The sequence below is a fragment of the Lycium barbarum genome, chromosome 5 (genome assembly GCF_019175385.1).
Source record: "Lycium barbarum isolate Lr01 chromosome 5, ASM1917538v2, whole genome shotgun sequence".
NCBI classification, from domain to species: Eukaryota; Viridiplantae; Streptophyta; class Magnoliopsida; order Solanales; family Solanaceae; genus Lycium; species Lycium barbarum.
The window spans coordinates 4,149,917-4,172,617 of NC_083341.1; the positions used below are offsets into that span (position 1 = coordinate 4,149,917).

Genomic DNA, 22,701 nt, shown 5'->3' on the forward strand with positions numbered 1-22,701 from the left:
GAATACTAGAGACACATGAATATCTTTATCGTAAACAGAACGTGCCATATGTATTAAAGTACAGAGAAAATCAAAATAAAAACCATGTTGAGCTCTAACAATACGTTTGATTATCCCCTCTACCAAAGTCCTATTTCTCATCGTAGTGATTAAAAACATCAAAGCAAGACTCATAATAATGACTGTTGTCAACCCGACAAATAAAAACATAGCCCAATTCCGAGGGAAGCTACGAAGAAAAGGCCCAAAAGGTGATATGCCAAATAAATAATAAGAAGGTTGACCAAGAAATGACGCTATGAACAGAAATAAGAAAAGTAAAAGGAAAGGTGCCCTCCTCATACTGTTTTTGTGCAATAGAACTACTAGAGAATAAAATCAACCTCACAGTTTCTGAGTTATTTGCTTAGATGTATAAGCTAAGGTTTTTCAAGTGAGAAAGAAAAAGGAGTATTGTTTTGATAGAAAGAGCTAGAAGAACATTTTTAAGACTGGAGCTTACTGTTATCAATGAAAGAAAAGTAGTAGTAGTGGTGTAGTGGTATATATGAAAACTGCTAATGGTGAATAGTGATATACAACTGCAATTCTTTCAATTCGTACCATAGTACTATGTTCCTTATCTTGTATGTATTATTCTTTTTCTTTACCAAAACAACTCCGCATTTTGATTTGAGACTTACTAATTTTAAACTGATAAAAGACAGTCAAAATAAATGGTGGTGTGTAAAAATTTGTCTCTTCTTAAAGGAAAAAAGAACAGCTAGAAAACTTCTGGTAATTTCCTTGGTTTTGATTTTTATTGTTATTTTTACGTATAATAATTAGTAGTACTATTTACAAGTAAAACAGCTGGTATCCCAAAGCAATGGCCAATGAGCATCTGGTTGTTAGGTTTGTTGGCTAAGCAGAGTGCTCTCTTTCCTTCTCAGCTAAACGACAAAACCCTAAGATGGTTAAAAAAAAAAATTGACAGACTGAGGTTAAAGGAAAATAGGAAGTGACCATTTTAAGTTTTTAACTTTGGTGACAAAGCATGATCTTTTTTGGAATGTTTATCAGATAGCCAGACTATTATTACGTAGCCCTATAATAAACAATCTACCTTAATGTTTTTCCCAAATTTTTGAAGAAAATATGGAAAAAGAATGAGTGGATTTGCTAAGCGGAAACTCCCAATGGAATATTAGAAGTCACATTTGACTTGCATCGTTATATCATGATTTACAAGTAGAAATTTCAAGATAATTTTTTATCATAGAGAAAAACCCAGCTTACTTTTCCAAAATTTAGCTTTCTGTAATGGTCGAATGATCTACAAATACAACACTCCCTCTGTCCCAATTTATCACTTTTCTTTTTATTCAGTCCAAAAAAGAATGACATGTTTTCTTAGTTGACAACAATTTAACTTTAAATTTTACCTTTTACGCTTAACAAAATGATCTATAACCACACAAATATCTTTGGCTCTCTTTAGACTACAAGATTCAAAAGTCTTTCTTTATTTCTTAAATTCCGTAAACAGTCAAACTACATCATATAAATTGGGACGAACGGAGTATGTTATACCCCGTTAGATTGTATTTTTTGACTCAATTGTCAATGGTTGTGTTTGAAGTAAGACTTGTAGAGATGTATATTTTTTCGTTAAAAGGAAAAAAAAAACAACGAAAAAAGGACACTGGCCCATTGTTTTTTTTTCTTTTTCTAATCACGGTGTCTCTCGATCTAAGTTTACACACATCTCGACTAATTTTACGATGTATTTACTACTCACCACTAGCATTTGCTCCGGTAATTATGTCTACCAGAACTTACAGATAAGTAAATATTAGCTAGTGCTTTTGCCGCCACTAATTTAAACTTGAGATCACATAAAATTTCAACTTACATTGAATACTAGGTAAGCGTTTTAGGATTTGGGGCTCAAATCTGATCTGAAATCAACGTTTGTTAATAAAATTTGAACAAAACTTCAACTTCAATTTCAAATTCCCAAATTCTCCAGAATGTAGGATTCCAAATTTCAAGTTGTGATTTCAATTTTTTTGCACAAAAAAAAAAAAAAGAAAGAAAGAAAGAAAGAAAAACACAACTATCATTTTAAATTTTGAAAAAAAAAAAAGGTTCATGCTCGGCAAAAAGAGATTGTCCATATCATTTGGGAGAATTAAATAATAGTTAGTTAATACTATTGTTAATTAATTTATTAGACCAGTAGCTCTCTTATCTTGTGTGTATGTATATACTATAGTAAGTAGTACTCCCTCCGTCCCATAATAAGTGTCACCTTAAGCAAAAACTTTGTCTTATAATAGGTGTCACCACCTTAGGAAACCAAAACATAAATTGGCTAGCTTTTTTCAATTCTCTGCCCTTAGACAAAAACTTACCGATTAAAGTAACATTTAAATGATGATTGGAAAAGATACATTGTAACTTGGTATTGTTGAATTCCCAATGTCAAAAAGTTTACTACTTGTGCATGCTCTCAATAGGAAAAGTAATTTATTTTTATGAGAGTTGCTAATGGCCACACCAATTTGACCCAAATTTGGCCACACTTATATAAAAATCACCATAACCTCTATTGTATAATTTTAAATTAAGATAAACTTTAAGAAAATAAGATAGAAATGACATTAAGTAAGCATAAATTATTAAATTTTTCCTAAATAATCATATGAATTTACCTCATTTGGGTCATTGTGGCCAAAATAGTGTGGCCAAAAAACCTTATTGTACTTTTATTATATATGGATAATTTGATAAACTTCACATTGCATTATTGGTTTCTTAATATGCGTATTTTTGGTTAAGGTGACACTTATTATGAGACGGAAGGAATACCATTTTTTTTTCTTTACCAAAACAACTCCGTATTTTGATTTGAGACTTACTAATTTTGAACTGATAATTTCTTTGGTTTTGACTTTATTGTTATTTGTACGTAATAATAATTAACACCATTTACAAGTAAAATAGCTCGTACACCAAAGCAATGGCCAATGAGCATTTTGTTGTTCGGTTTCTTTACCAAAACAGCACTCTTTCCTTTTCAGCTAAACGACAAAACCCAAAATGGTTTAGAAAACGATAAAAATTGACACGCTTAGGTTAAAGGAAAATTGGAAGTGATCATTTTAAGTTTTTAACTTTGGTGACAAAGCGTGATCTTTGTTGGGATGTTTATCAGATAGCCAGACCATTATGTAGCCTATTATAATCCTATAAAACAATTTACATTACTGTTTTCCCCCCAAATTTTTGAAGAAAATGTGGAAAATAATGAGTGAATAGTGGAGGTTTAAACGCATTTGCTAAGCAGAAACACCAAGGGAGTAACTGGAATATTAGAAGTCACGATTTGATGCTCGGGTCTTTTTAATTGAATTTTATTTACTAGATTAAGAAAGAGCAAAAAACTATTATGCTTCGGTAAGTTGAATTAGGTGTGATTTTTGTTTTAGAAAATATAGTTAAGTGACTTTAATTGGGAAAAAAATGATAGTTGCGTATCCATCTATGACATTTACCCGAAATAGGTGTTCACGTACTAACATTAACTTAAAATTATTAAGCTGCTCAACTTCTTCAAAAATAAACTTTATTTTCACTATCATACGTATAATAACATTTTAATTCACTATAAAAGATAATGATAAGATTGATAGAATCCTTCTATTCTTAATTAGAAATCTCGGGTTCAAGTCCTGAGATTAAATTATTATAAAAAGCGGTTTTCTTTTAATGAACCTTACACGATATAAATTTAAATTAGTCCGATACCACACCATTCTATTTAGAAAATAAAAGTTTAATTCGCATGTTAATAGTCGTATCTCAGTCAGCTAGAACACTCAAATCCAAACAAGTTATAATTTTTTAATGTTATAATTGACGACAGGCAGTGGCGGATCCAGGATTTCAAGGTCCTGGGTGCTTGCCTTTAACGATAAATGACAGTCGTCCAAAAAGGAAAACCAGCATAAAGAAAAACTACTCTATTCAGGTTAGGAAGTGATAATTTTCTCTTCTTCTTTTTCTTTTTAGGCCTTCTGCCGCGATGAAGTTTGACAAATTAGAAAGGGAAAAAAAGAAAAAAGAAAAAAGAAAAAAAGTAAGTAGTGAAAGAAAAAGTCAATCGGTAAAAATAAAAAAGAAGAATATGCATTAAAAAAATTAAAAAACAAAGCAATGAGACACAGAAATAAGAACTAGAAGATACCCAAAAATAACCTTTGTGGAGGATTGAACCCTTAGCCTCACGCAAACATGGAATTTGACATTCCACATCCAAACCAACGCACCCATAAGCACATTTGTGCAATGGGTGCTTACCAATTTAATATATCTATTTTTTACAGTTTTATATAGAAATATATACATTCCGAGACGGGGTTTAATGGGTGCTCGAGCACCACAATTTTCTATGTGGGTCCGCCCCTGACGACAAGAAGAACCAAACTCTACCACGATTATAAGCCATGCATGAATATGTTGCATTTAACTTACTGTATAGGGGCTCTAGTACAATATTGTTTTGGGGAAATTTCAATAATGTACAATTCACCGTAAGAAATTACATTCACGTAGTCATATTTTTTATCTACATCCGCATAGCCACTTTTTCACGGTATACAACATTATACATCGGTATACAACTTTATATATACGGTAGATAATGTATCAACATTATATAAAAGTGTATAATAATGTATAAGAGAAGTTTATACACACTTTTACACTAGTATACAATATTGTACAAACTTCTATTTTAGTTTTAGTTCCTGAAACGTGACCGTACCAGCACGTATCCATGGCTCCAGCACCACTTTACCTCCCACGACACACCACTGGAGTCGTGAAACATGAAATGAGGCCGGAAAAAACAAGCGTGATTTTTTTTGGGGGGGGGGGGGGGGGGGGGGTGAGCTCAGGTAAAAATAAATAAACATGGACTAAAACGAATAATTATTCTTGCCCTAAATGGCATAGAGTGTAAAAATCCCTAATGCTTTTGATTTGCGATTCAATTATTCTTTTGTTTCCAGGATCAGCAAATAGGGTTTATCAAAAATTAAGATGTGTAATAATGGTAGGGTTTTTTTTTTTTTTTTTTGGGGGGGGGGGGGGGGGGGGGCGTTGTAATTGGTGTTCTTCCTCATTAGCGGCAGGTTGTATATCGTCAGCACCAATTTATACTTTATACTAATTCTAATTATTAATGACAACGTACAAAGGATCAGAAAATCTATAAAAAAACAAATACTAAAATAAAAGCACTAGTTACGATAACGAAAGCGCTCCTTTTGATTCAGAATCCACAGAGGAATCCAGTAACCACACAAACGAGGCTACCATATCTTTCAATCTTCGCATACAAAATAAAAGTCAGTTTTTTTTTTTTTAATCTAATAAAAACATTATAGAAACAATTGATTGTTTAATTTCTTTTTTCATAATTGCAACACAATCGAATATCGTACAGATTAGAGGATTGCATTAAGATATTACTATAGTTATGTTGAATATGGCTGCTCATTTGCAAGTCAACCATATATACACATTAATTGTAGGTTAATTATATATGATGAGAAGAAAATGCATATTGTTTACCCCTTAAAAAGGTAACAATTGAATTTATACGCAGTTAAAGGATACGTGGTTTGATCTGTTGATAAAACAATGAAATAAGCAACATTAACAAGCAAAGATTCGTAAAGTGCAAGAAAAGGGATGGCCTTGATTGATAATTGTGGAACACAGCTGATTGGTCCGGTTTGGAGCCTTTTTCTCTCGAACTCGAGCCAATCTTAAGAGAATTTAAGTAGCTTTTGCGGTTATAGATCTGAGAGTATGAAATATGTGTGTAAAAATGAGAATTTGCCTCCTAATGAGAGTATCCACCTCTGTATTTATATCACAAGAGTTAGAGTTATACATGGTAACTAAATCTGTCAAGGAGATATGGTCTCGACGTCTCAGGAGCCTCAACGGTCGATAGCGTGACGGCCAGCGCAACAGGCGGCAAGAAATCCCTTTCAGGTCGGATTTCTTGCGTTTGTGTCAACTAACGCCCCTACGGTTTGTGATCCCTCGGGATTTATTCTATCCGACTGGTCGAACCCGAACTAACGTTACATCTCAAAACCTACATTTCAATTTTTTTGCAAAAAAAAATAAAAAAAAATCACACAAACTATCATTTTAAATTTTGCATTTGGTTGTCAGTTTTGTTGGCTAAGCAGAGTGCTCTCTTTCCTTCTCAGCTAAACGACAAAACCCAAAAGTTGGTTAAAAAAAGGGATAAAAATTGACAGACTAAGGTTAAAGGAAAATAGGAAGTGACCATTTTAAGTTTTTAACTTTGGTGACAAAGCATGATTTTTTTGGGATGTTTGTCAGATAGCCAGACTATTAATTAGTACTACGTAGCCTATTATAAACAATCTACCTTACTGTTTTTTCCAGATTTTTGAAGAAAATATGGAAAAAGAATGAGTGGATTTGCTAAGCGGAAAGTCCCAATGGAATATTAGAAGTCACATTTGACTTGCATCGTTATATCAAGATTTACAAGTAGAAATTTCAAGATAATTTTTTACCATAGATAAAAAGTCAGCTTACTTTTCCAAATTTTAGCTTTCTGCAATGGTCAAATGAACTACCAATACAATGCTCCCTCTGTCCCAATTTATTACTTTCTTTTTAATCGGTCAAAAAAAGAATGACATATTTTTTTATTTGACAACAATTTAATTTTAAATTTTACTATTTTTTATGCTTAACGAGATGATCTATAACCACACAAATATTTTTGGCTCTTTTTAGACTACAAGATTAAAAAAAAAATCTTTATTTCTTAAACTCCGTGCACAGTCAAACTACGTCATATAAATTGAGAAGGAGGGAGTATGTTATACTCCGTTAAATAATGATAATAAGTTCAGAAAATGGTAAAGGTACGCTTAGAGAAAATTTAAAGAAGAGAAAAATTCATGAAAAAAGAAATAATGATTTAAATTAAACACAAAAACCGCTAAAGAAGTCATAAAACCAAAAGATTACGTCTCACACAAATAATGAGGAATGACATCAAGAAGACAAAATATAAATAGTCAAGAAACGTATACACATATTTCTTAAAATGATAAAGTTGGTCTATACTTAAAAATTTAAGACTACAACAGATGCTAACACATGAAAGCGTTTTTCAGTGTTGTTGAGTAGAAAGAGATGATGGCATGAAACTCGGTAGGAGAATGTATATTTCAAATTTTTCAATTGGAGAACCAAATCAGGAAAGTCATATATGAGAGAAGCGGACTAAGTAAAATAATTTATTGATATTTTCAATTAATTGAATTATAATACTTTCCATAATTATATTACTAAAAGGTACTCTCTCTGTCCTAATTTATGTGATATAGTTTGACTAGACATGAAGTTTAAAAAATAAAAGAAAGATCGTTGAAACTTGTGGTATAAAACAAGTCATAAATATTTGTGTGGATTTAAATCATTTCATTAAAGGTAAAAGGGAAAGTTTCAAGTTAAATGATTTCTAAACATAAAAATATATCATTCTTTTTAAGACAGACTAAAAAGAAAAGTGCGATACTATTTTTTGGTTGGGCCCGTGCTAGCACGGGCTTTTATCATCTAGTTCTAATTATATACGTGATCATAAAAATCATTTCCTCAAATCAATAATTGGGTAACATTTGTCTTTACATAAAGTTATTACTTAATGTAATTAAGAGTAACATATATGTATAATCTATTTAACACTTGTCATGATAAATTAACATGAATAATTAGTGTAAATTCAAATATAAGTAAATATCTTCTTTGTCAAAACCAATATTACTATCAGATTGTTACTTTACTGGATAAAAGTTGAAGTACTTATGTTTGAATAATCAATAATGAGGGGTGAGAATTTTTAGTTTTTACCGTATAATTAGTTCGTCTTAGAATTTAAAAGTTGGTTTTGTGTAACTCTGGTTCAAAAAAACGCAAGAAGAAAAGATTAGAGACAGTAGTGTATCTAATATCAGTAATAGTTTTGTTACCAAAATCGTTATCATAAATAAAGCATGTAAAAAGTCTAAATTTTACGTCTGTCTGAATAGCATGGATAGTGAAATTGCGACCCAAATTTATGTGACTAAATCAAGAGAGGAGGAACCAGTTATAATTGTTTGACTAGTTTTTTTTTTGTTTTCTTTTTCCATCCGATATCTGGTACCCGCATTTGAGTCCGACAAATCCAGACTCATGCCGGATAGTCCCACACTGGGGACAAAGCACTCCTAACATTGGTGGCTCTGTACAAAGGCGGATCCAGGATTTAAATTTTATGGGTTCAATCTTAAGATTTTTAGTATTGAACCCATTATATTTTTAAAGTTAGGGGGTTCATATCTACTATTTATTGCAATTTTAATAATTTTTTACACATAAATTTAAGCTCCGCATCGAAAGTTTGGGGTTCAATTGAACCCCTACCTTGTAGGCTACATACGCCTCTGGCTCCGTATCCAAGAGGGATCGAACTCGAAACCTTGATTAAAAATGGAGTAGTATCAACCACTATATCATAAGCATTGTTGGTAATTTTTGACTAGTGCAAACAAGAAACATCAATCTTTTTCAAGAGAAGCTCCTTTCTTTCTCTTTATTCACGGTAATCTCAAGAGAAATTACATCAATAGAATCAGACCAACACTCTTCCAAAAAAAAATCCCCTTTACACTGCCTTTTCTTCAATTCCTTCAAACCCCACTTGTAATTTTTGTGGATAATCATTTTGATCGATTCAACCATAATGAAATGCAAAACCAATAAATCTTCTTTAGCCTAAGGAAGTATAAATAAGGTATGTTCGTATTAAGAGTAACATCGCATGCGGTCAGGTTGAATATGAATTAAATAAAAATAAATACAATATTCAATACGCTCATTTTTAATATCCATAGAAAATGGGGTTAACAATCGATAATATGGATATTCATATTTTCGATAATAAGCTTAGACTCGCATGAAACATTATTCATGAAATGTAACAAACATACAAATGAATATTGATAGTACGCATATCTATTTAATCTATCTCATTCATGTTTGATCCATTTTTAAATGGTCAATTACTCAACTCATATTTAATGGATCGAATTAGATAGTTACTTGTAAGTCGAGAACAGATAATATAAGCCAGAATATATAGTTTTAGAACCAAAATGTTGTCATCAATACAACTCAACTAAAATTGATATAAAATCGGCTACCATCACAACACAAAACATAACTAATATTTAACTCCATTTCCTGTTCCTTAATTTAATTCATTTGTCTCGACCTTCCAATTCTTCAAGTATCAAATAATCCTACTCGAGATGAAGTTTCCATTTCCAACCATAATGCAAATAACAAAATAAAAAGAGATATAATTTTTAAAAGAAGCTAATATATATACACATACATCGTAAAAAACAATGAACTAGTGGCTTACCCAATTTGGAATCATTCAATAGTGCGGTAAATCCTCGGAACGGAACACCTAAAGAAGATCATGTTATATAGGTTTAAATTCAGAGTAATAAGTAATTAATATTATAAAACCAAAAAAAAATAGTATACCACAATAAAAGCACCAATGCCAGCCGGCACGAGGGGAATAATCAAACTAGGCAAAAAAAGCTGAAACAGGCTCAAATGAATGTGGAACATGCGCCCGCTGTATAATAAACTCAAAGCACCATACATACAACCTCTGGCAGCCTTTCGGACTACAGCATTTGTATCCTCTCTCCGTGCAAATAGATCCATATAAAGAATAAGCATAAGCAATAAGGAGGAAATGTAGAATACTAGAGACATATGAATATCTTTGTCGCAAACAGAACGTGCCATCTGTATTAAAGTACAGAGAAAATCAAAATAAAAACCATGTTGAGCTCTAACAATACGTTCGATTATCCCCTCTACCAAAGTCCTATTTCTCATCGTAATGATTAAAAACATCAAAGCAAGAGCCATAATAATGACTGTTGTCAACCCGACAGATAAAAACATAGCCCAATTCCGAGGGAAGCCACGAAGAAAAGGTCCAAAAGGTGATATACCAAATAAATAATAAGAAGTTTGACCAAGAAATGACGCTATGAACACAAATAAGAAAAGCAAAAAGAAAGGTGCCCTCCTCATACTGTTTTTGTGCAATAGAACTACTAGAGAATAAAAGACTCAAAAAGCTTAACATGGAAAAAAAAAAAAAAAAACTAGAGCTTCTCTCTAACTTGTTCTCTCTCATACTTTACTCAATATCTGATAGCAAACCCCTCTCTAACGTCTCCCTTCTCCCGCTAACGGTTAGTCTACTAGCTTGCTGGTGTCGATCTCCACGATGGAACCGTCGAGAGGCCAAATTCCGGTGGATCCCACTAGGAACCCTCCCCCACATCCCCCCCCCCCCCCCCAAACAACTGAAACGCAAACCACTATGGAAAATCATAAAAAAAAACCTCTTTTGCAAATGCTATTACATCGACTGTCATTACTCCCGCCACTACTTTTCGACAAGCACAGGAAGCTGTTAAAGCTAAAAGAACTTCCCACAACGGAAAGGCGGCTGTCATTTTTAGGACCAGAGAGTACTATGGGGTGATGGCAGTGGAAAGTAGAAGAACCATTGTCGGAAGATCCGTAAGTACTCGTCCCCAAATTGACAAAATTCGTTCTAGATTCGCTGAATTGTTTTCTCTCAAAGGAACAGTTACAATTGGAGTCTATGATAATTTTAATGTTTTCTTGGATTTCACCAAAGAAGAGGATTTCAATACTATTTGGTTTAGAAGATCTGTGGATATCAATGGGCTCCAAATGTGGTTACAGAAATGGAGCCCTAATTTCAAACCTGAGGAAGATTTACCCATAGCTCTGGTTTGGGTACTTCTCCCAAAATTACCCATTCACTTAGACAATTGGCTCTATCTCAGACAAATTGCTAGTGTGATTGGTACACCTCTAGAATCTGATACTGCTACCAAAAATAAGACTAGGCCAAGCATGGCCAAAGTGAGGGTAGAATTGGACCTTTTAAAGCCCTTGCTGGAAAGTATGTGGGTTGGGGATGAAGATGACGATTCTCCCTTGAAAGGATTTGAGCAAAAAATAGAGTATGAGTATGTGCCAAAATATTGTAAACATTGTAAAAAATTGGGGCACTCTACTGCTAAATGTAGAGTTCTGGAAAGAATAAGGGCAAAAGAGAAGATGAACATTGATGTAGGGAAAAATGAGGCTGAAAAAGACAGTGCTAAGAAACAAAATGAACAGCATAGAGAAAATGAAAAGGGTCAAAATGAGTGCTGCAAAAGGAAAACAAGAGGGAAAAGGTGAATCAGAACAAAATAACAAGGAGACTAAAAGGAAGGCTAGCCAAGAAAAGGAAAATTCTGAAGAAAAAGCTAGTCAAGAAAGTGAAATTAGATCCAACAGTGATGAGAAGGAAATCAATAACACTCAACTTAATAAGAATAAGGAGAGCTCTAAAGTTCCTGATAACTCTAACAATCTCCAACCAGATGTGGATTTGCAGAAGAAGACTAAGAACAATATGAGCATAGCTAATGCTATGGAAAGTGCAAGAAAGAAAAAAAGAAATCAGAAAAGGAAGAATGCTAGAAAGTTGAAGACTGTCAAAAACAACAAAATCAAGAATCTTGAAAAGGTTAGTAGCAGGATACAGGACAACAATATGATCAAGGGGACAGGTGGACACTTAGACCCCTCAAAAGAGTTTGAATGATAATAGCATTGAGATTGAAAGTGTTCATAATTCCTCTGAGCACACAAAGGACAAGGCTGAGATGCAACAAGCTGAGACTATACAAGACACTCTAGAACCCATCAACCACATTGAAGAAGACTCTATAAGAACCACTGATAAGGGAGGAATCATTACCATTCATCTCACTATAGCAGAGTCTCCTAGCAAGGATGATAGCAAGGATAAAAAAGATGGGCTAGAAGAGTCAGATAAGGAATCAGATACCTCTAATAAACTGATAGAAGCTTTTTCTCCTGTTACAAAAGCTGATGTTCGGGCTATTAGCAGGGTATTTGAGGCTGTAACTCAGAAGCACAATCTGTCTCCAAGGGGCAGATCTAGAACCAGAAATATCAAAACTACCAATGGAGATATATCCAGAAGTAGAAGAAGACAGAGAAGCAGTGTAGCTTGACCCCCCATTTTTATAATTGTGTTATTATGATTAATACAATTTCATGGAATATTAGGGGGGTTAAGTCCAAGAAAGCTTTTATAAGGCTGATAAAAATTGTCAAAATGAACAAGGCTCAATTTGTGACTGTCCAAGAACCTTTCATTGATGAATACAATCTGGAGAAATACAAAAATAAAGTTGGTTTTCAAAATGCAGTGGCCAACATTAATGGCAAAATATGGTGTTTTTGGGATGACTCTTTGGACTGCTCTATTGTTTCAAACAGCAATCAGCAGCTCACTATAAAGATCAAGCATTTGATCACCTACAAAACCTTCTGGTATACTATAGTTTATGCTAAGAGCACTGCCAGGAAGAGAAGAAAGTTATGGCACATGCTTAGGCATAACTCTGGTCATATTGATGGCCCTTGGGCTGTACTAGGAGACTTCAATGTGATCCTATCTCCTAGTGAGAAGAGAGGTGGCATACCACATAGAATGAGTCAAAGTATGGATTTCATCTCATGCTTGGATGATTGTGGATTAGTTGATGCAGGATACAGTGGAAACACTTTCACTTGGACTAATGGAAGGAAAAGAGGCAACAGGATCTGTAGAAAACTTGACAAAGTTCTATACAATGAGGAGTGGAATGACAATATGGGGGATAGCATGGTTAAGCACATGGCAAGGACAGGTTCAAATCATAATCTTATTATATTTAACTGCAAAGAAGTTACTAATAATTTTGTGAGTTATTTCAGGTTCTTGAATTTTTGGACAATGCAACTAGATTTTCAACAACTAGTTCAGAACTCATGGATGGAAGAAGTACAGGGCAATGCAATGTGGATTCTGCAAGAAAAACTGAAAAGACTCTCCAAAGTCTTAACTCAGTGGTCCAAAGAAGTCATTGGAAATGTCTTTGAGAAAGTCAAGCAATATGAACAACTTATTCTTGAACTTGAGCACAAGATGGACAGTGATGACTCTGAGAAAAACAGGCAGGATCTTAACAGAGTTAATGCTGAGTACATTAGATGGTCTAGCATACAAGAAAATTTGCTACAACAAAAGGCCAAAATTCAATGGAATGACGAAGGAGATGCCTGTACAAAGTATTTTTTTCAGCTCTATCAAACTCAAGAGAAGGAGAGTTACTTTACATAGAATTAAAAACTCTGATGGGAACTGGATCGAAGGTAATGAGGTCATTGGAGATGCAGCAGTCCAATACTTTGAAAGTACGTTCACTGAGACTGCACAAATTCCTGATTATGGGGTTCTACATCACATTGAGAAGATTATCAATGAAGAAGATAATCAGAATCTTAACAGATTCCCAGAAGAAGAAATAAAAAATGCAATCATGGATATCAGTACTAACAGTGCTGCAGGGCCAGATGGCTTTAATGGTTTCTTTTTCCAGAAATGCTGGGACATCATTAAGGATGAGCTGATCAACTTTGTGCAGAGTTTCTACTGTGGTAAAAGGTTAACAAAGTATTTTACTCATACTTGTTTAATTTTTATTCCTAAGGTAGATGAACCTGCTAGTTTTTCTCAATTAAGGCCTATTAGCTTATCTAATTTCTATAATAAAATTATCTCCAAAATTATGGCTACTAGACTCAATGTTTTGTTACCCAAATTAGTGTCAGAAAATCAGACTGGGTTTATTAGTGGAAGACTCATCACTGAGAATATTTTACTTACCCAGGAGATTGTGCATGACATAAATAAAGGTAATAATTCTAATTTGGTTTTCAAATTGGATATGGAAAAAGCATATGATAGAGTTTCTTGGCTCTGCATAATTTTTATTCTCAGAAACTTTGGCTTCTCTGAATTCTTTATCGACTTAGTTTGGAGACTTCTATCAGATGTATGGTACTCTAATATAATCAATGGTGAGAGGAAAGGATTTTTTCACTCCACAAGAGCTCTTAAACAGGGTGACCCTCTTTCTCTTTTGCTTTTCATTTTAACTGCTGAACTTCTTACTAAGTTGCTCAACAAGATTCATGACAAAAACAGATACATTGGCTATAGTATGAATGCTATGGGACCAAGAATAAACCACTTGGCATATGCTGATGATGTAATTCTCTTCATTTCCTAGGATAAGTATTCTCTCAAGATTATTCTGAGACAACTGAAGAGATATGAGGAGGCCTCTGGACAAAAAATAAACAAGGAAAAGAGCATGTTCCTAACTGCCTCTCATGCCTCTGATGGTACTCATAGGAGAATTAGGAGAATGTCAGGTTTTAAATCATGTACATTTCCTTTCACTTATCTTGGGTGCCCCATTTACACTGGTAGGAAGAAAATTTCATGCTTCACAGATGTTACTTCTAAATTTTTTAAAAGAATTGGTAGCTGGCAAGGAAACCTCTTGTCTCATGGGGGAAAAGCAGTTATCATCCAACAGGTATTGCAGTCCCAAACTCTTCATCTATTGGCTGCCTTATCCCCCCCCCCCCCCCAAAAAAAACTGTTTTAAAGCAAATTGAAAAATACCTTGCTAATTTTTTCTAGGGACAAAACGAAGGTAAAAATAAGTACCATTGGAGTGCTTGGAAGAATCTTTGTTATCCCAAAGAAGAAGAAGAAGGCCTGGGTTTTAAATCTCTTGCTGATATTCAAAGTTCTTTTATTCTGAAAAGATGGTGGAGATTTAGAACTCAAAAGAGTTTATGGGCTGACTTTCTGAGATCCAAGTACTGCATTAGAGTCAATTCTATTGCTAGAAGTTGGAGCTCTGGTCAATCTCAAAGTTGGAAAGAGCTTCTTAATTGCAGAAGCATTGCTGAACCTTACATGTTGTGGAAAATCAACTCTGGGTCCTCTCTCTTCTGGTGGGATAACTGGACTGGTCTAGGGCCCCTTGCTTTAATGCTTGAACCTGGTCCAAGACCAGGAAACACTTTAGTCGAGGAGTTTATTTTTTATGGTAACTGGATTTCTAGTAAATTGGAGAATACCGTTCCCCCTAATCTGCAACACACTATAGAAAGTATCAAGATTGCTGACCAAAACTCTCTTGATTCCTGCATTTGGACCCACAATAGTGATGGAAATTTCACTTGTTCTTCTGCCAGAGAGATTACTAGACAAAGGAAGAACAAAAATGATTCTTACAATAATCTTTGGCATAAAGGAATGCCTTTCAAAGTGGCTCTTTTGAATTGGAGAATTCTCAAAAGAAAACTCCCATTTGATGACATTCTCCCCAAGTTTGGCCAACAGGTTGTGTCTAGATGTAACTGTTGTAACCAGCCTCAAACTGAAACCATGAATCATGTCTTTGTTGAAGGTGATATCGCTAAGAAAATATGGAGTTTCTTTGCTAACCCTCTTGCAGTTAAGCTTTATTATGGGAGTATTAGGCAGGTAATACGGACTTGGTGGGCTTATGATAGCTCTAATGCTTTGCACAGAACTCTCTGTAAAATTCTCCCAATGTATATTACCTGGGAACTTTGGAAGAGGAGAGGAGCTAGTAGGTATGGAAAAAAAGCATATTCATTATATAGAATAGTAAACCAGATTAACTTTCATATTAAGATATTATTATATAGACATTTTACACAGATTAACCTTCACTTGTCTTGGAAAGATATTTGTGTCATTGCAGATGTATATTCTGCTCCAATCAGTACCTTTCTAGTATATTGGGAGAAACCACAACCAAATCAGTACAAAATCAATACAGATGGAAGCTCTGTGGGTGAACTGAAGAAAGCAGGAGCAGGAGGTATCATCAGGAACCATGAAGGCAAAATTATTCTTGGATTTTCAGAGTCACTTGACTATTGTAGCAACAATATGGCAGAAATCAAAGCTGCACTTTTGGGTTTGCAATACAGTTCAAATCTAGAAATGGACTCAAAACTCATGGTGGATATGATCAAAGGAATCAGCAAAGCTTCTTGGAGATTTTAGAACATGATTGAAGAAATTCAAGAATGGCTCGACAAGCTAGGATACACTGTACAACACTGCTATAGGGAGGCTAACACAGTAGCAGATATTCTGTCAAAGCAAGGCTCTATTAAGGACATGAATTGTGCTATTCAAAACCCACAAAACTTACCTAAGGATGCAATTGGTCCATATAGACTTGATAAGAGTGGAATGGCCAACTTCAGAATTAGGAAAAAGAAAGCTGGTATAGGCTAAGTAGATTGGAACAAATAATGAATCTGTTATTTCTCAGATTCAACATTTGTTCAAAATCTCTTTTGTAAGCTTATTGGTGTAGGAGGAGACCCCTCTTGAGCAAGAATGGCCTGTCATTCTATGCTGGATAGTTACCATGTAATTATCCCCTTTTTGGAAATAATATAAACTAACTTTAATAAAAAAAAAAAAAAAAAAAAAACTACTAGAGAATAAAATCAACTTCACAGTTTCTCAGTTATTTGCTTAGATGTATAAGCTAAGGTTTTTCAAGTGAGAAAAAAAAGAGTATTGTTTTGGTAGAAAGAGCTAGAAGAAAAGTTTTAAGACTGGAGCTTACTGTTATCAATGAAAGAAAAGTAGTAGTAGTGGTGTAGTGGTATATATGAAAACTACTAATGGTGAATAGTGATATACAGCTGCAATTCTTTCAATTCGTACCATAGTACTATGTTTCTTATCTTGTATGTATTATTCTTTTTCTTTACCAAAACAACTCCGCATTTTGATTTGAGACTTACTAATTTTGAACTGATAAAAGACAGTCAAAATAAATGGTGGTGTGTAAAAATGTTATTTTTACCATAAAACTCCAACCCCGCTCTGATACCATGAAAGAAGTTATATTTCCTTGAATATTAACAAGCATATCAACAGTAATATATACAAGCTAAGCTACGTAAGGTAAGGCTATAAACTAGGACCTAATTGCCTACAATTAAGGAGCTAAATATACAAAGTACATAAATAGCAAATATACAATAAACAGAATATATTGACATATATTCTAACAAAAAATTTGTCTCTTCTTAAAGGAAAAAAGAACAGCTAGAAAACTTCTGGTAATTTCCTTGGTTTTGATTTTTATTGTTATTTTTACTTATAATAATTAGTAGTACTATTTACAAGTAAAACGGATGGTATCCCAAAGCAATGGCCAATGAGCATCTGGTTGTTAGGTTTGATGGCTAAGCAGAGTGCTCTCTTTCCTTCTCAGCTAAACGACAAAACCCAAAGCTGGTAAAAAAAAAGGATAAAAATTGACAGACTAAGGTTAAAGGAAAATAGGAAGTGACCATTTTAAGTTTTTAACTTTGGTGACAAAGCATGATTTTTTTTGGGATGTTTGTCAGATAGCCAGACTATTAATTAGTACTACATAGCCTATTATAAACAATCTACCTTACTGTTTTTGATAGACTATGTAAGAGTCTACGTAAATATTGTAAATATTCTCTTCCTTATGTATAGTAATTAGGTCCTATAATTTAGCCTAGTATCATGCTGATAGTGAGATACCTACTTTGTATATAATGAGTTTCATACATCAATACAATCACGGATTGATTTCCTACATGGTATCAGACTAGGTTTCTCCTAAAAACCCTAGCATCCTAAACCCTAGTCGTCCACTTCCCTCTCTCCTAACCCTAGCCGTAGCCGCTCCCCCTTCCTCCTCCCTCTTCTCTCTTCAATGGCTGACAACAAAAAATTTCATTCTGTTTTAACCGTCACGAATGTGAAATCTTTAATTCCAATCACTCTAGACATGGAAACCGGCCATTATCACGAATGGGCGACACTATTCAAAGTTCTAGCCCGCGTCCAATCCGTACTTGAGCACATCATACCACCAACTGACACCACTGAACTCACCGCGTACGACGCAACGAAGGCGGCTAATCTTCCGCTGTGGAAACGGCTAGATGCGGTGGTCCTTCAATGGATATACGCCACCGTATCCCATGATATTCTTACCTCTATTCTCGTGGCGGATGATGTTGCAGAGAAGGCTTGGAATCGAGTTGCTCAACTTTTCCAAGATAATAAGCACTCAAGGGCAGCGTACTTTGAAACTGAATTCACCACCACAAAAATGGCCGACTTTGGCTCGGTCATGGCCTATTATAATAGGCTCAAGACTCTCGCGGATCAGCTTGCCAACGTGGGGTCGCCGGTGTCTGACCAACGTATGGTCTTGCGCCTCCTTGCAGGCTTACCGGAGACATATGCACACTTTGTCACCACCATCCAGCAAAAGGATGTGCTGCCCTCTTTCTCTGAAGTGTGCTCCAGACTCAAGCTCGAAGACGCCGCAGCCAAGGAATGTGCCCGCGATTCTAGTCCCGCGGCTCTACTTGTTGATAATGATACTCCCTCCCCGCCACCTGGCGGCAACAATAATTCAACTAACCGTCATGATAATAATAGTGGCAGGAATTCCAACAGGAACAAGGGAAAGGGGAACAACAACAACAACAACACCAACCGCGGGAAATCCGGCCGCAGCGGCGGCGGACAGACCAGCCACGGCCAGTGGCCGACGGGACAGCCACCGGCAGGGGGCTACTACTGGCCTGCCTGGCCGCCCCAGCAGTGGCCACTGCCCCCCTGCCCGTATCCGACAAGACCGTGGCAGTAGCGTCCCACCACACCGCGGCCCGGCAGCGGCGTTCTCGGTGCGGGTCCACGACCTCAACAGGCCTATTCCATGCATGGTCCGACCTATTCTGGGTACACTCCAACAGACGTGGAGGCAGCCATGCACACTCTGTCCATGCATCAACCGGATGATAATTGGTACATGGACACCGGAGCGACTTCCCACATGAATGCCAACTCAGGTACTCTCACGTCTTATTTTAATTTGAGCAATAATTCTGGAATCATTGTTGGTAATGGTAGCACTATTCCAATTCGAGGCTATGGTCATATATACCTACCCCCACCTAATCCCCAATTACGTCTCCAAAATGTCTTGCATGCTCCAAAACTCATCAAAAACCTTATTTCCGTACGTAAATTCATTAAGGACAATAATGTTTCTGTTGAGTTTGATCCTCTTGGGTTTTCTGTGAAGGATTTACCGACGGGGAGCCGCCTAATGAGATGTGAGAGCACCGAGGAATTGTATCCTATCACTGCCACAAAACGGACCACTCCACCATCCACCTTCATTGCCACATCACCTATCTTGTGGCATTCCCGACTCGGCCATCCGGGAAATGCTATCCTTAGTTCTCTTCGTAGTAATGCCTTAATTGAATGTAATAGGGACCGAACTTCTTTTTGTACCTCTTGTCCTTTGGGGAAACATGTTAAATTTTCATTTTATGATTCATTGTCATTTACTACTATGCCATTTGATATCATTCATAGTGATTTATGGAGATCTCCTGTTTTAAGTTCTAATGGGCACCGCTATTATGTTTTCTTTCTTGATGATTATAGTAATTTTCTTTGGATTTTTCCAATCTCTAACAAGTCCCAAGTCTATTCCACTTTTCTATCTTTTAAGGCATTAATATGGACTCAATTCGAAAGAGACTTAAAAACATTCAATGTGATAATGGGCGGGAGTTCGCCAATGGGCATTTTCAATCTTTTTGCGCCTCCAATGGTTTAAATTTCCGATTTTCTTTCCCCCATACCTCTCCTCAAAACGGCAAAGCAGAAAGAAAAGCGCACTCTTCTTGTCCACTCCTCCATGCCCCCCTCCTTTTGGCATCATGCTCTCCAAATGGCCATATACCTCCTTAATGTACTTCCCACCAAAGTCCTTGGGTATAAATCACCAATGCAAGTTCTCTATCAACGGACCCCCTCTTATTCTCATCTTCGGGTTTTTGAGTGTCTATGCTATCCACTTTTCCCATCTACAACTATTCATAAGTTGCAAGCAAGATCCACCCCGTGTGTATTTTTGGGCTATCCATTGAATCATAGAGGATATAAATGTTATGATTTATCCACCAACAAAATCATCATATCAAGGCATGTCATCTTTGAGGAAACTCAATTTCCCTTCTCCAAATTGCACTCACCAACCCCAACTTCTTATGATTTTTTGAACCATGAGATTTCTCCATACACCCTGCATTTTCTGTCAGAGCCTACTCCCCCCGTCGTTCCCTCGGTCCAGCCCGACCCCCCCACTGCCCAGCAGCCCCTCCCCCCCACTACTGCACCCGTGTCCACTGCCCAGCAGCCCCTCCCCCCCACTGCTCCACCCGTGACTGCCCAGCAGCCCTTCTCCCCCCCCCCCCCCCCACTGCCCAGCGGTCCAACCCCACGGTCACTGCCCAGTAGCCTCTCCCCCCCCCCCCCCACTTCCCCACCCGTGACTGCCCAGCAGCCCACCCGCATGGTCACTAGAAGCCAACATGGGATTTTTAAGCCCAAACAACCGTTTAACTTAAACACTTCCACCACTCCCTCCATCTCGCCTATCCCGCGAAATCCTGTAAGTGCTTTAAATACCACAATTGGAAAGCTTTCATGGTTGATGAATATAATGCTCTAATTAAAAATAAGACGTGGGAGTTGGTTCCACGTCCCATTGATGTGAATCTTATTCGTTCTATGTGGATTTTTCATCATAAAAAAAATCAGATGGTTCTTTTGAGAGGCACAAAGCCCGTCTTGTCTGTGATAGCAAGTCTCAACAGGTTGGAGTTGACTGCGATGAGACTTTCAGTCCAGTTGTCAAACCGGATACTATTCGCGCTGTCTTGAGCATTGCACTTGCACACTCTTGGCCCATTCATCAGTTGGACGTCAAGAATGCTTTCTTACACGGTAATCTTAATGAGACTGTTTATATGCATCAGCCTATTGGGTTTAAGGATCCAAAGCATCCCCATCATGTCTGTCTCTTGAAGAAACCGTTGTACGGACTTAAGCAAGCTCCCCGTGCATGGTTCCAACGCTTTGCAGACTTTGTCTCCACTATTGGTTTTTCACATAACCGATCTGATCACTCTCTCTTTATTTATTGTCGAGGTTCTGACATTGCTTACATTCTGCTATATGTTGATGATATTATTCTCACAGCTTCCTCAGATGCTCTCAGAAAATCCATCATGTCTCTGCTTAGTGCCGAATTTGCTATGAAGGATTTGGGCCCTCTAAGCTATTTTCTGGGTATTGCTGTTACCCGGACTTCACACGGCATGTTTCTCTCTCAGAAAAATTATGCAGCAGATATTATAGAGCGTGCGAGCATGACTGCTTGTAAGCCAAGTCAGACACGGGTCGACACCAAAGCCAAACTTGGTGCCACGGCCGGGCCTCCTTGCGATGGTCCCACCCAATATCGTAAGTTGGCCGGCGCGTTGCAGTACCTTACATTCACAAGACCAGACATCTCCTATGCGGTTCAACAAGTATGCCTTCACATGCATGATCCAAAGGTTGCACATATGCATGCTCTTAAACGCATAGTCCGATACATTCAAGGTACTGTTGAGTTTGGTCTCCATCTGTACAAATCCTCCATTGCCTCTCTTGTTTCTTATACAGATGCAGATTGGGGTGGTTGTCCAGACACTCGCCGATCCACATCCGGTTACTGTGTTTTCCTTGGCGATAATCTCCTCTCATGGTCATCCAAACGGCAACCTACTATGTCTAAGTCGAGTGCCGAGGCCGAATACCGTGGCGTCGCTAATGTCGTCTCTGAGTCCTGCTAGCTTCGTAACCTTCTTTTGGAGCTCCGTTGTCCCATCCGGACAGCTACATTGGTTTATTGTGACAATGTTAGTGTCATATACCTATCAGGTAACCCAGTTCAGCACCACCGCACTAAACATATTGAGATGGACATACATTTCGTACGTGAGAAAGTTGCCCGTGGAGAAGTTCGTGTTCTTCACGTCCCGTCCCGTTACCAGATCGCAGACATCTTCACTAAAGGTCTTCCGCGCGTACTCTTTGATGATTTCAGGGACAGTCTAAGCGTACGACAACCTCCCGCTTCGACTGCGGGGGTGTGATAGACTATGTAATAGTCTACGTAAATATTGTAAATATTCTCTTCCTTATGTATAGTAATTAGGTCCTGTCATTTAGCCTAGTATCATGCTGATAGTGAGATACCTACTTTGTATATAATGACTTTCATACATCAATACAATCACGAATTGATTTCCTACAATTTTTTCCAGATTTTTGAAGAAAATATGGAAAAAGAATGAGTGGATTTGCTAAGCGGAAACTCCCAATGGAATATTAGAAGTCACATTTGACTTGCATCACTATATCAAGATTTACAAGTACAAATTTACAAGTGGATTTTTATCATTTTGCCAATTCTCTGTTATTAAAAGTAAAATGTTAGAAGTAAAAGAGAAGTCAAAAGTATTGAACTTGTGCAATATATAGGCAGGAACAGAGAGAAAAGGCCAGCTCACATTTCCCAATTTTTAGCTTTCTGTAATGGTCGGATGAACTCCAAATACAATATGTCATAGATTGTATTTTTTGACGCAATCGTCAAT

The 22,701-nt window shown here is 36.5% G+C and overlaps 1 protein-coding gene across 1 annotated transcript; it reads left to right on the forward strand.

Annotated features, from left to right (window-relative positions):
- The first annotated feature begins 12,358 nt into the window (after nucleotides 1-12,358).
- On the forward strand, nucleotides 12,359-16,186 carry LOC132642132 (uncharacterized). The gene is made up of 5 exons (XM_060359398.1): nucleotides 12,359-13,349; nucleotides 13,441-14,339; nucleotides 14,400-14,672; nucleotides 14,780-15,634; nucleotides 15,836-16,186. The coding sequence occupies exons 1-5, from the start codon at nucleotides 12,359-12,361 to the stop codon at nucleotides 16,184-16,186; spliced, it is 3,369 nt and encodes a 1,122-aa protein (XP_060215381.1).
- The last annotated feature ends 6,515 nt before the right edge of the window (nucleotides 16,187-22,701 follow it).

Coding starts and splice junctions, on each gene's coding strand:
- LOC132642132 (XM_060359398.1), top strand. CDS start 12,359: ATGAACAAGGCTCAATTTGTGACTGTCCAAGAACCTTTCATTGATGAA. Junction 14,340..14,399: donor ACTTGGCATATGCTGATGAT/GTAATTCTCTTC, acceptor AGACAACTGAAG/AGATATGAGGAGGCCTCTGG. Junction 15,635..15,835: donor ATTATGGGAGTATTAGGCAG/GTAATACGGACT, acceptor CATTTTACACAG/ATTAACCTTCACTTGTCTTG.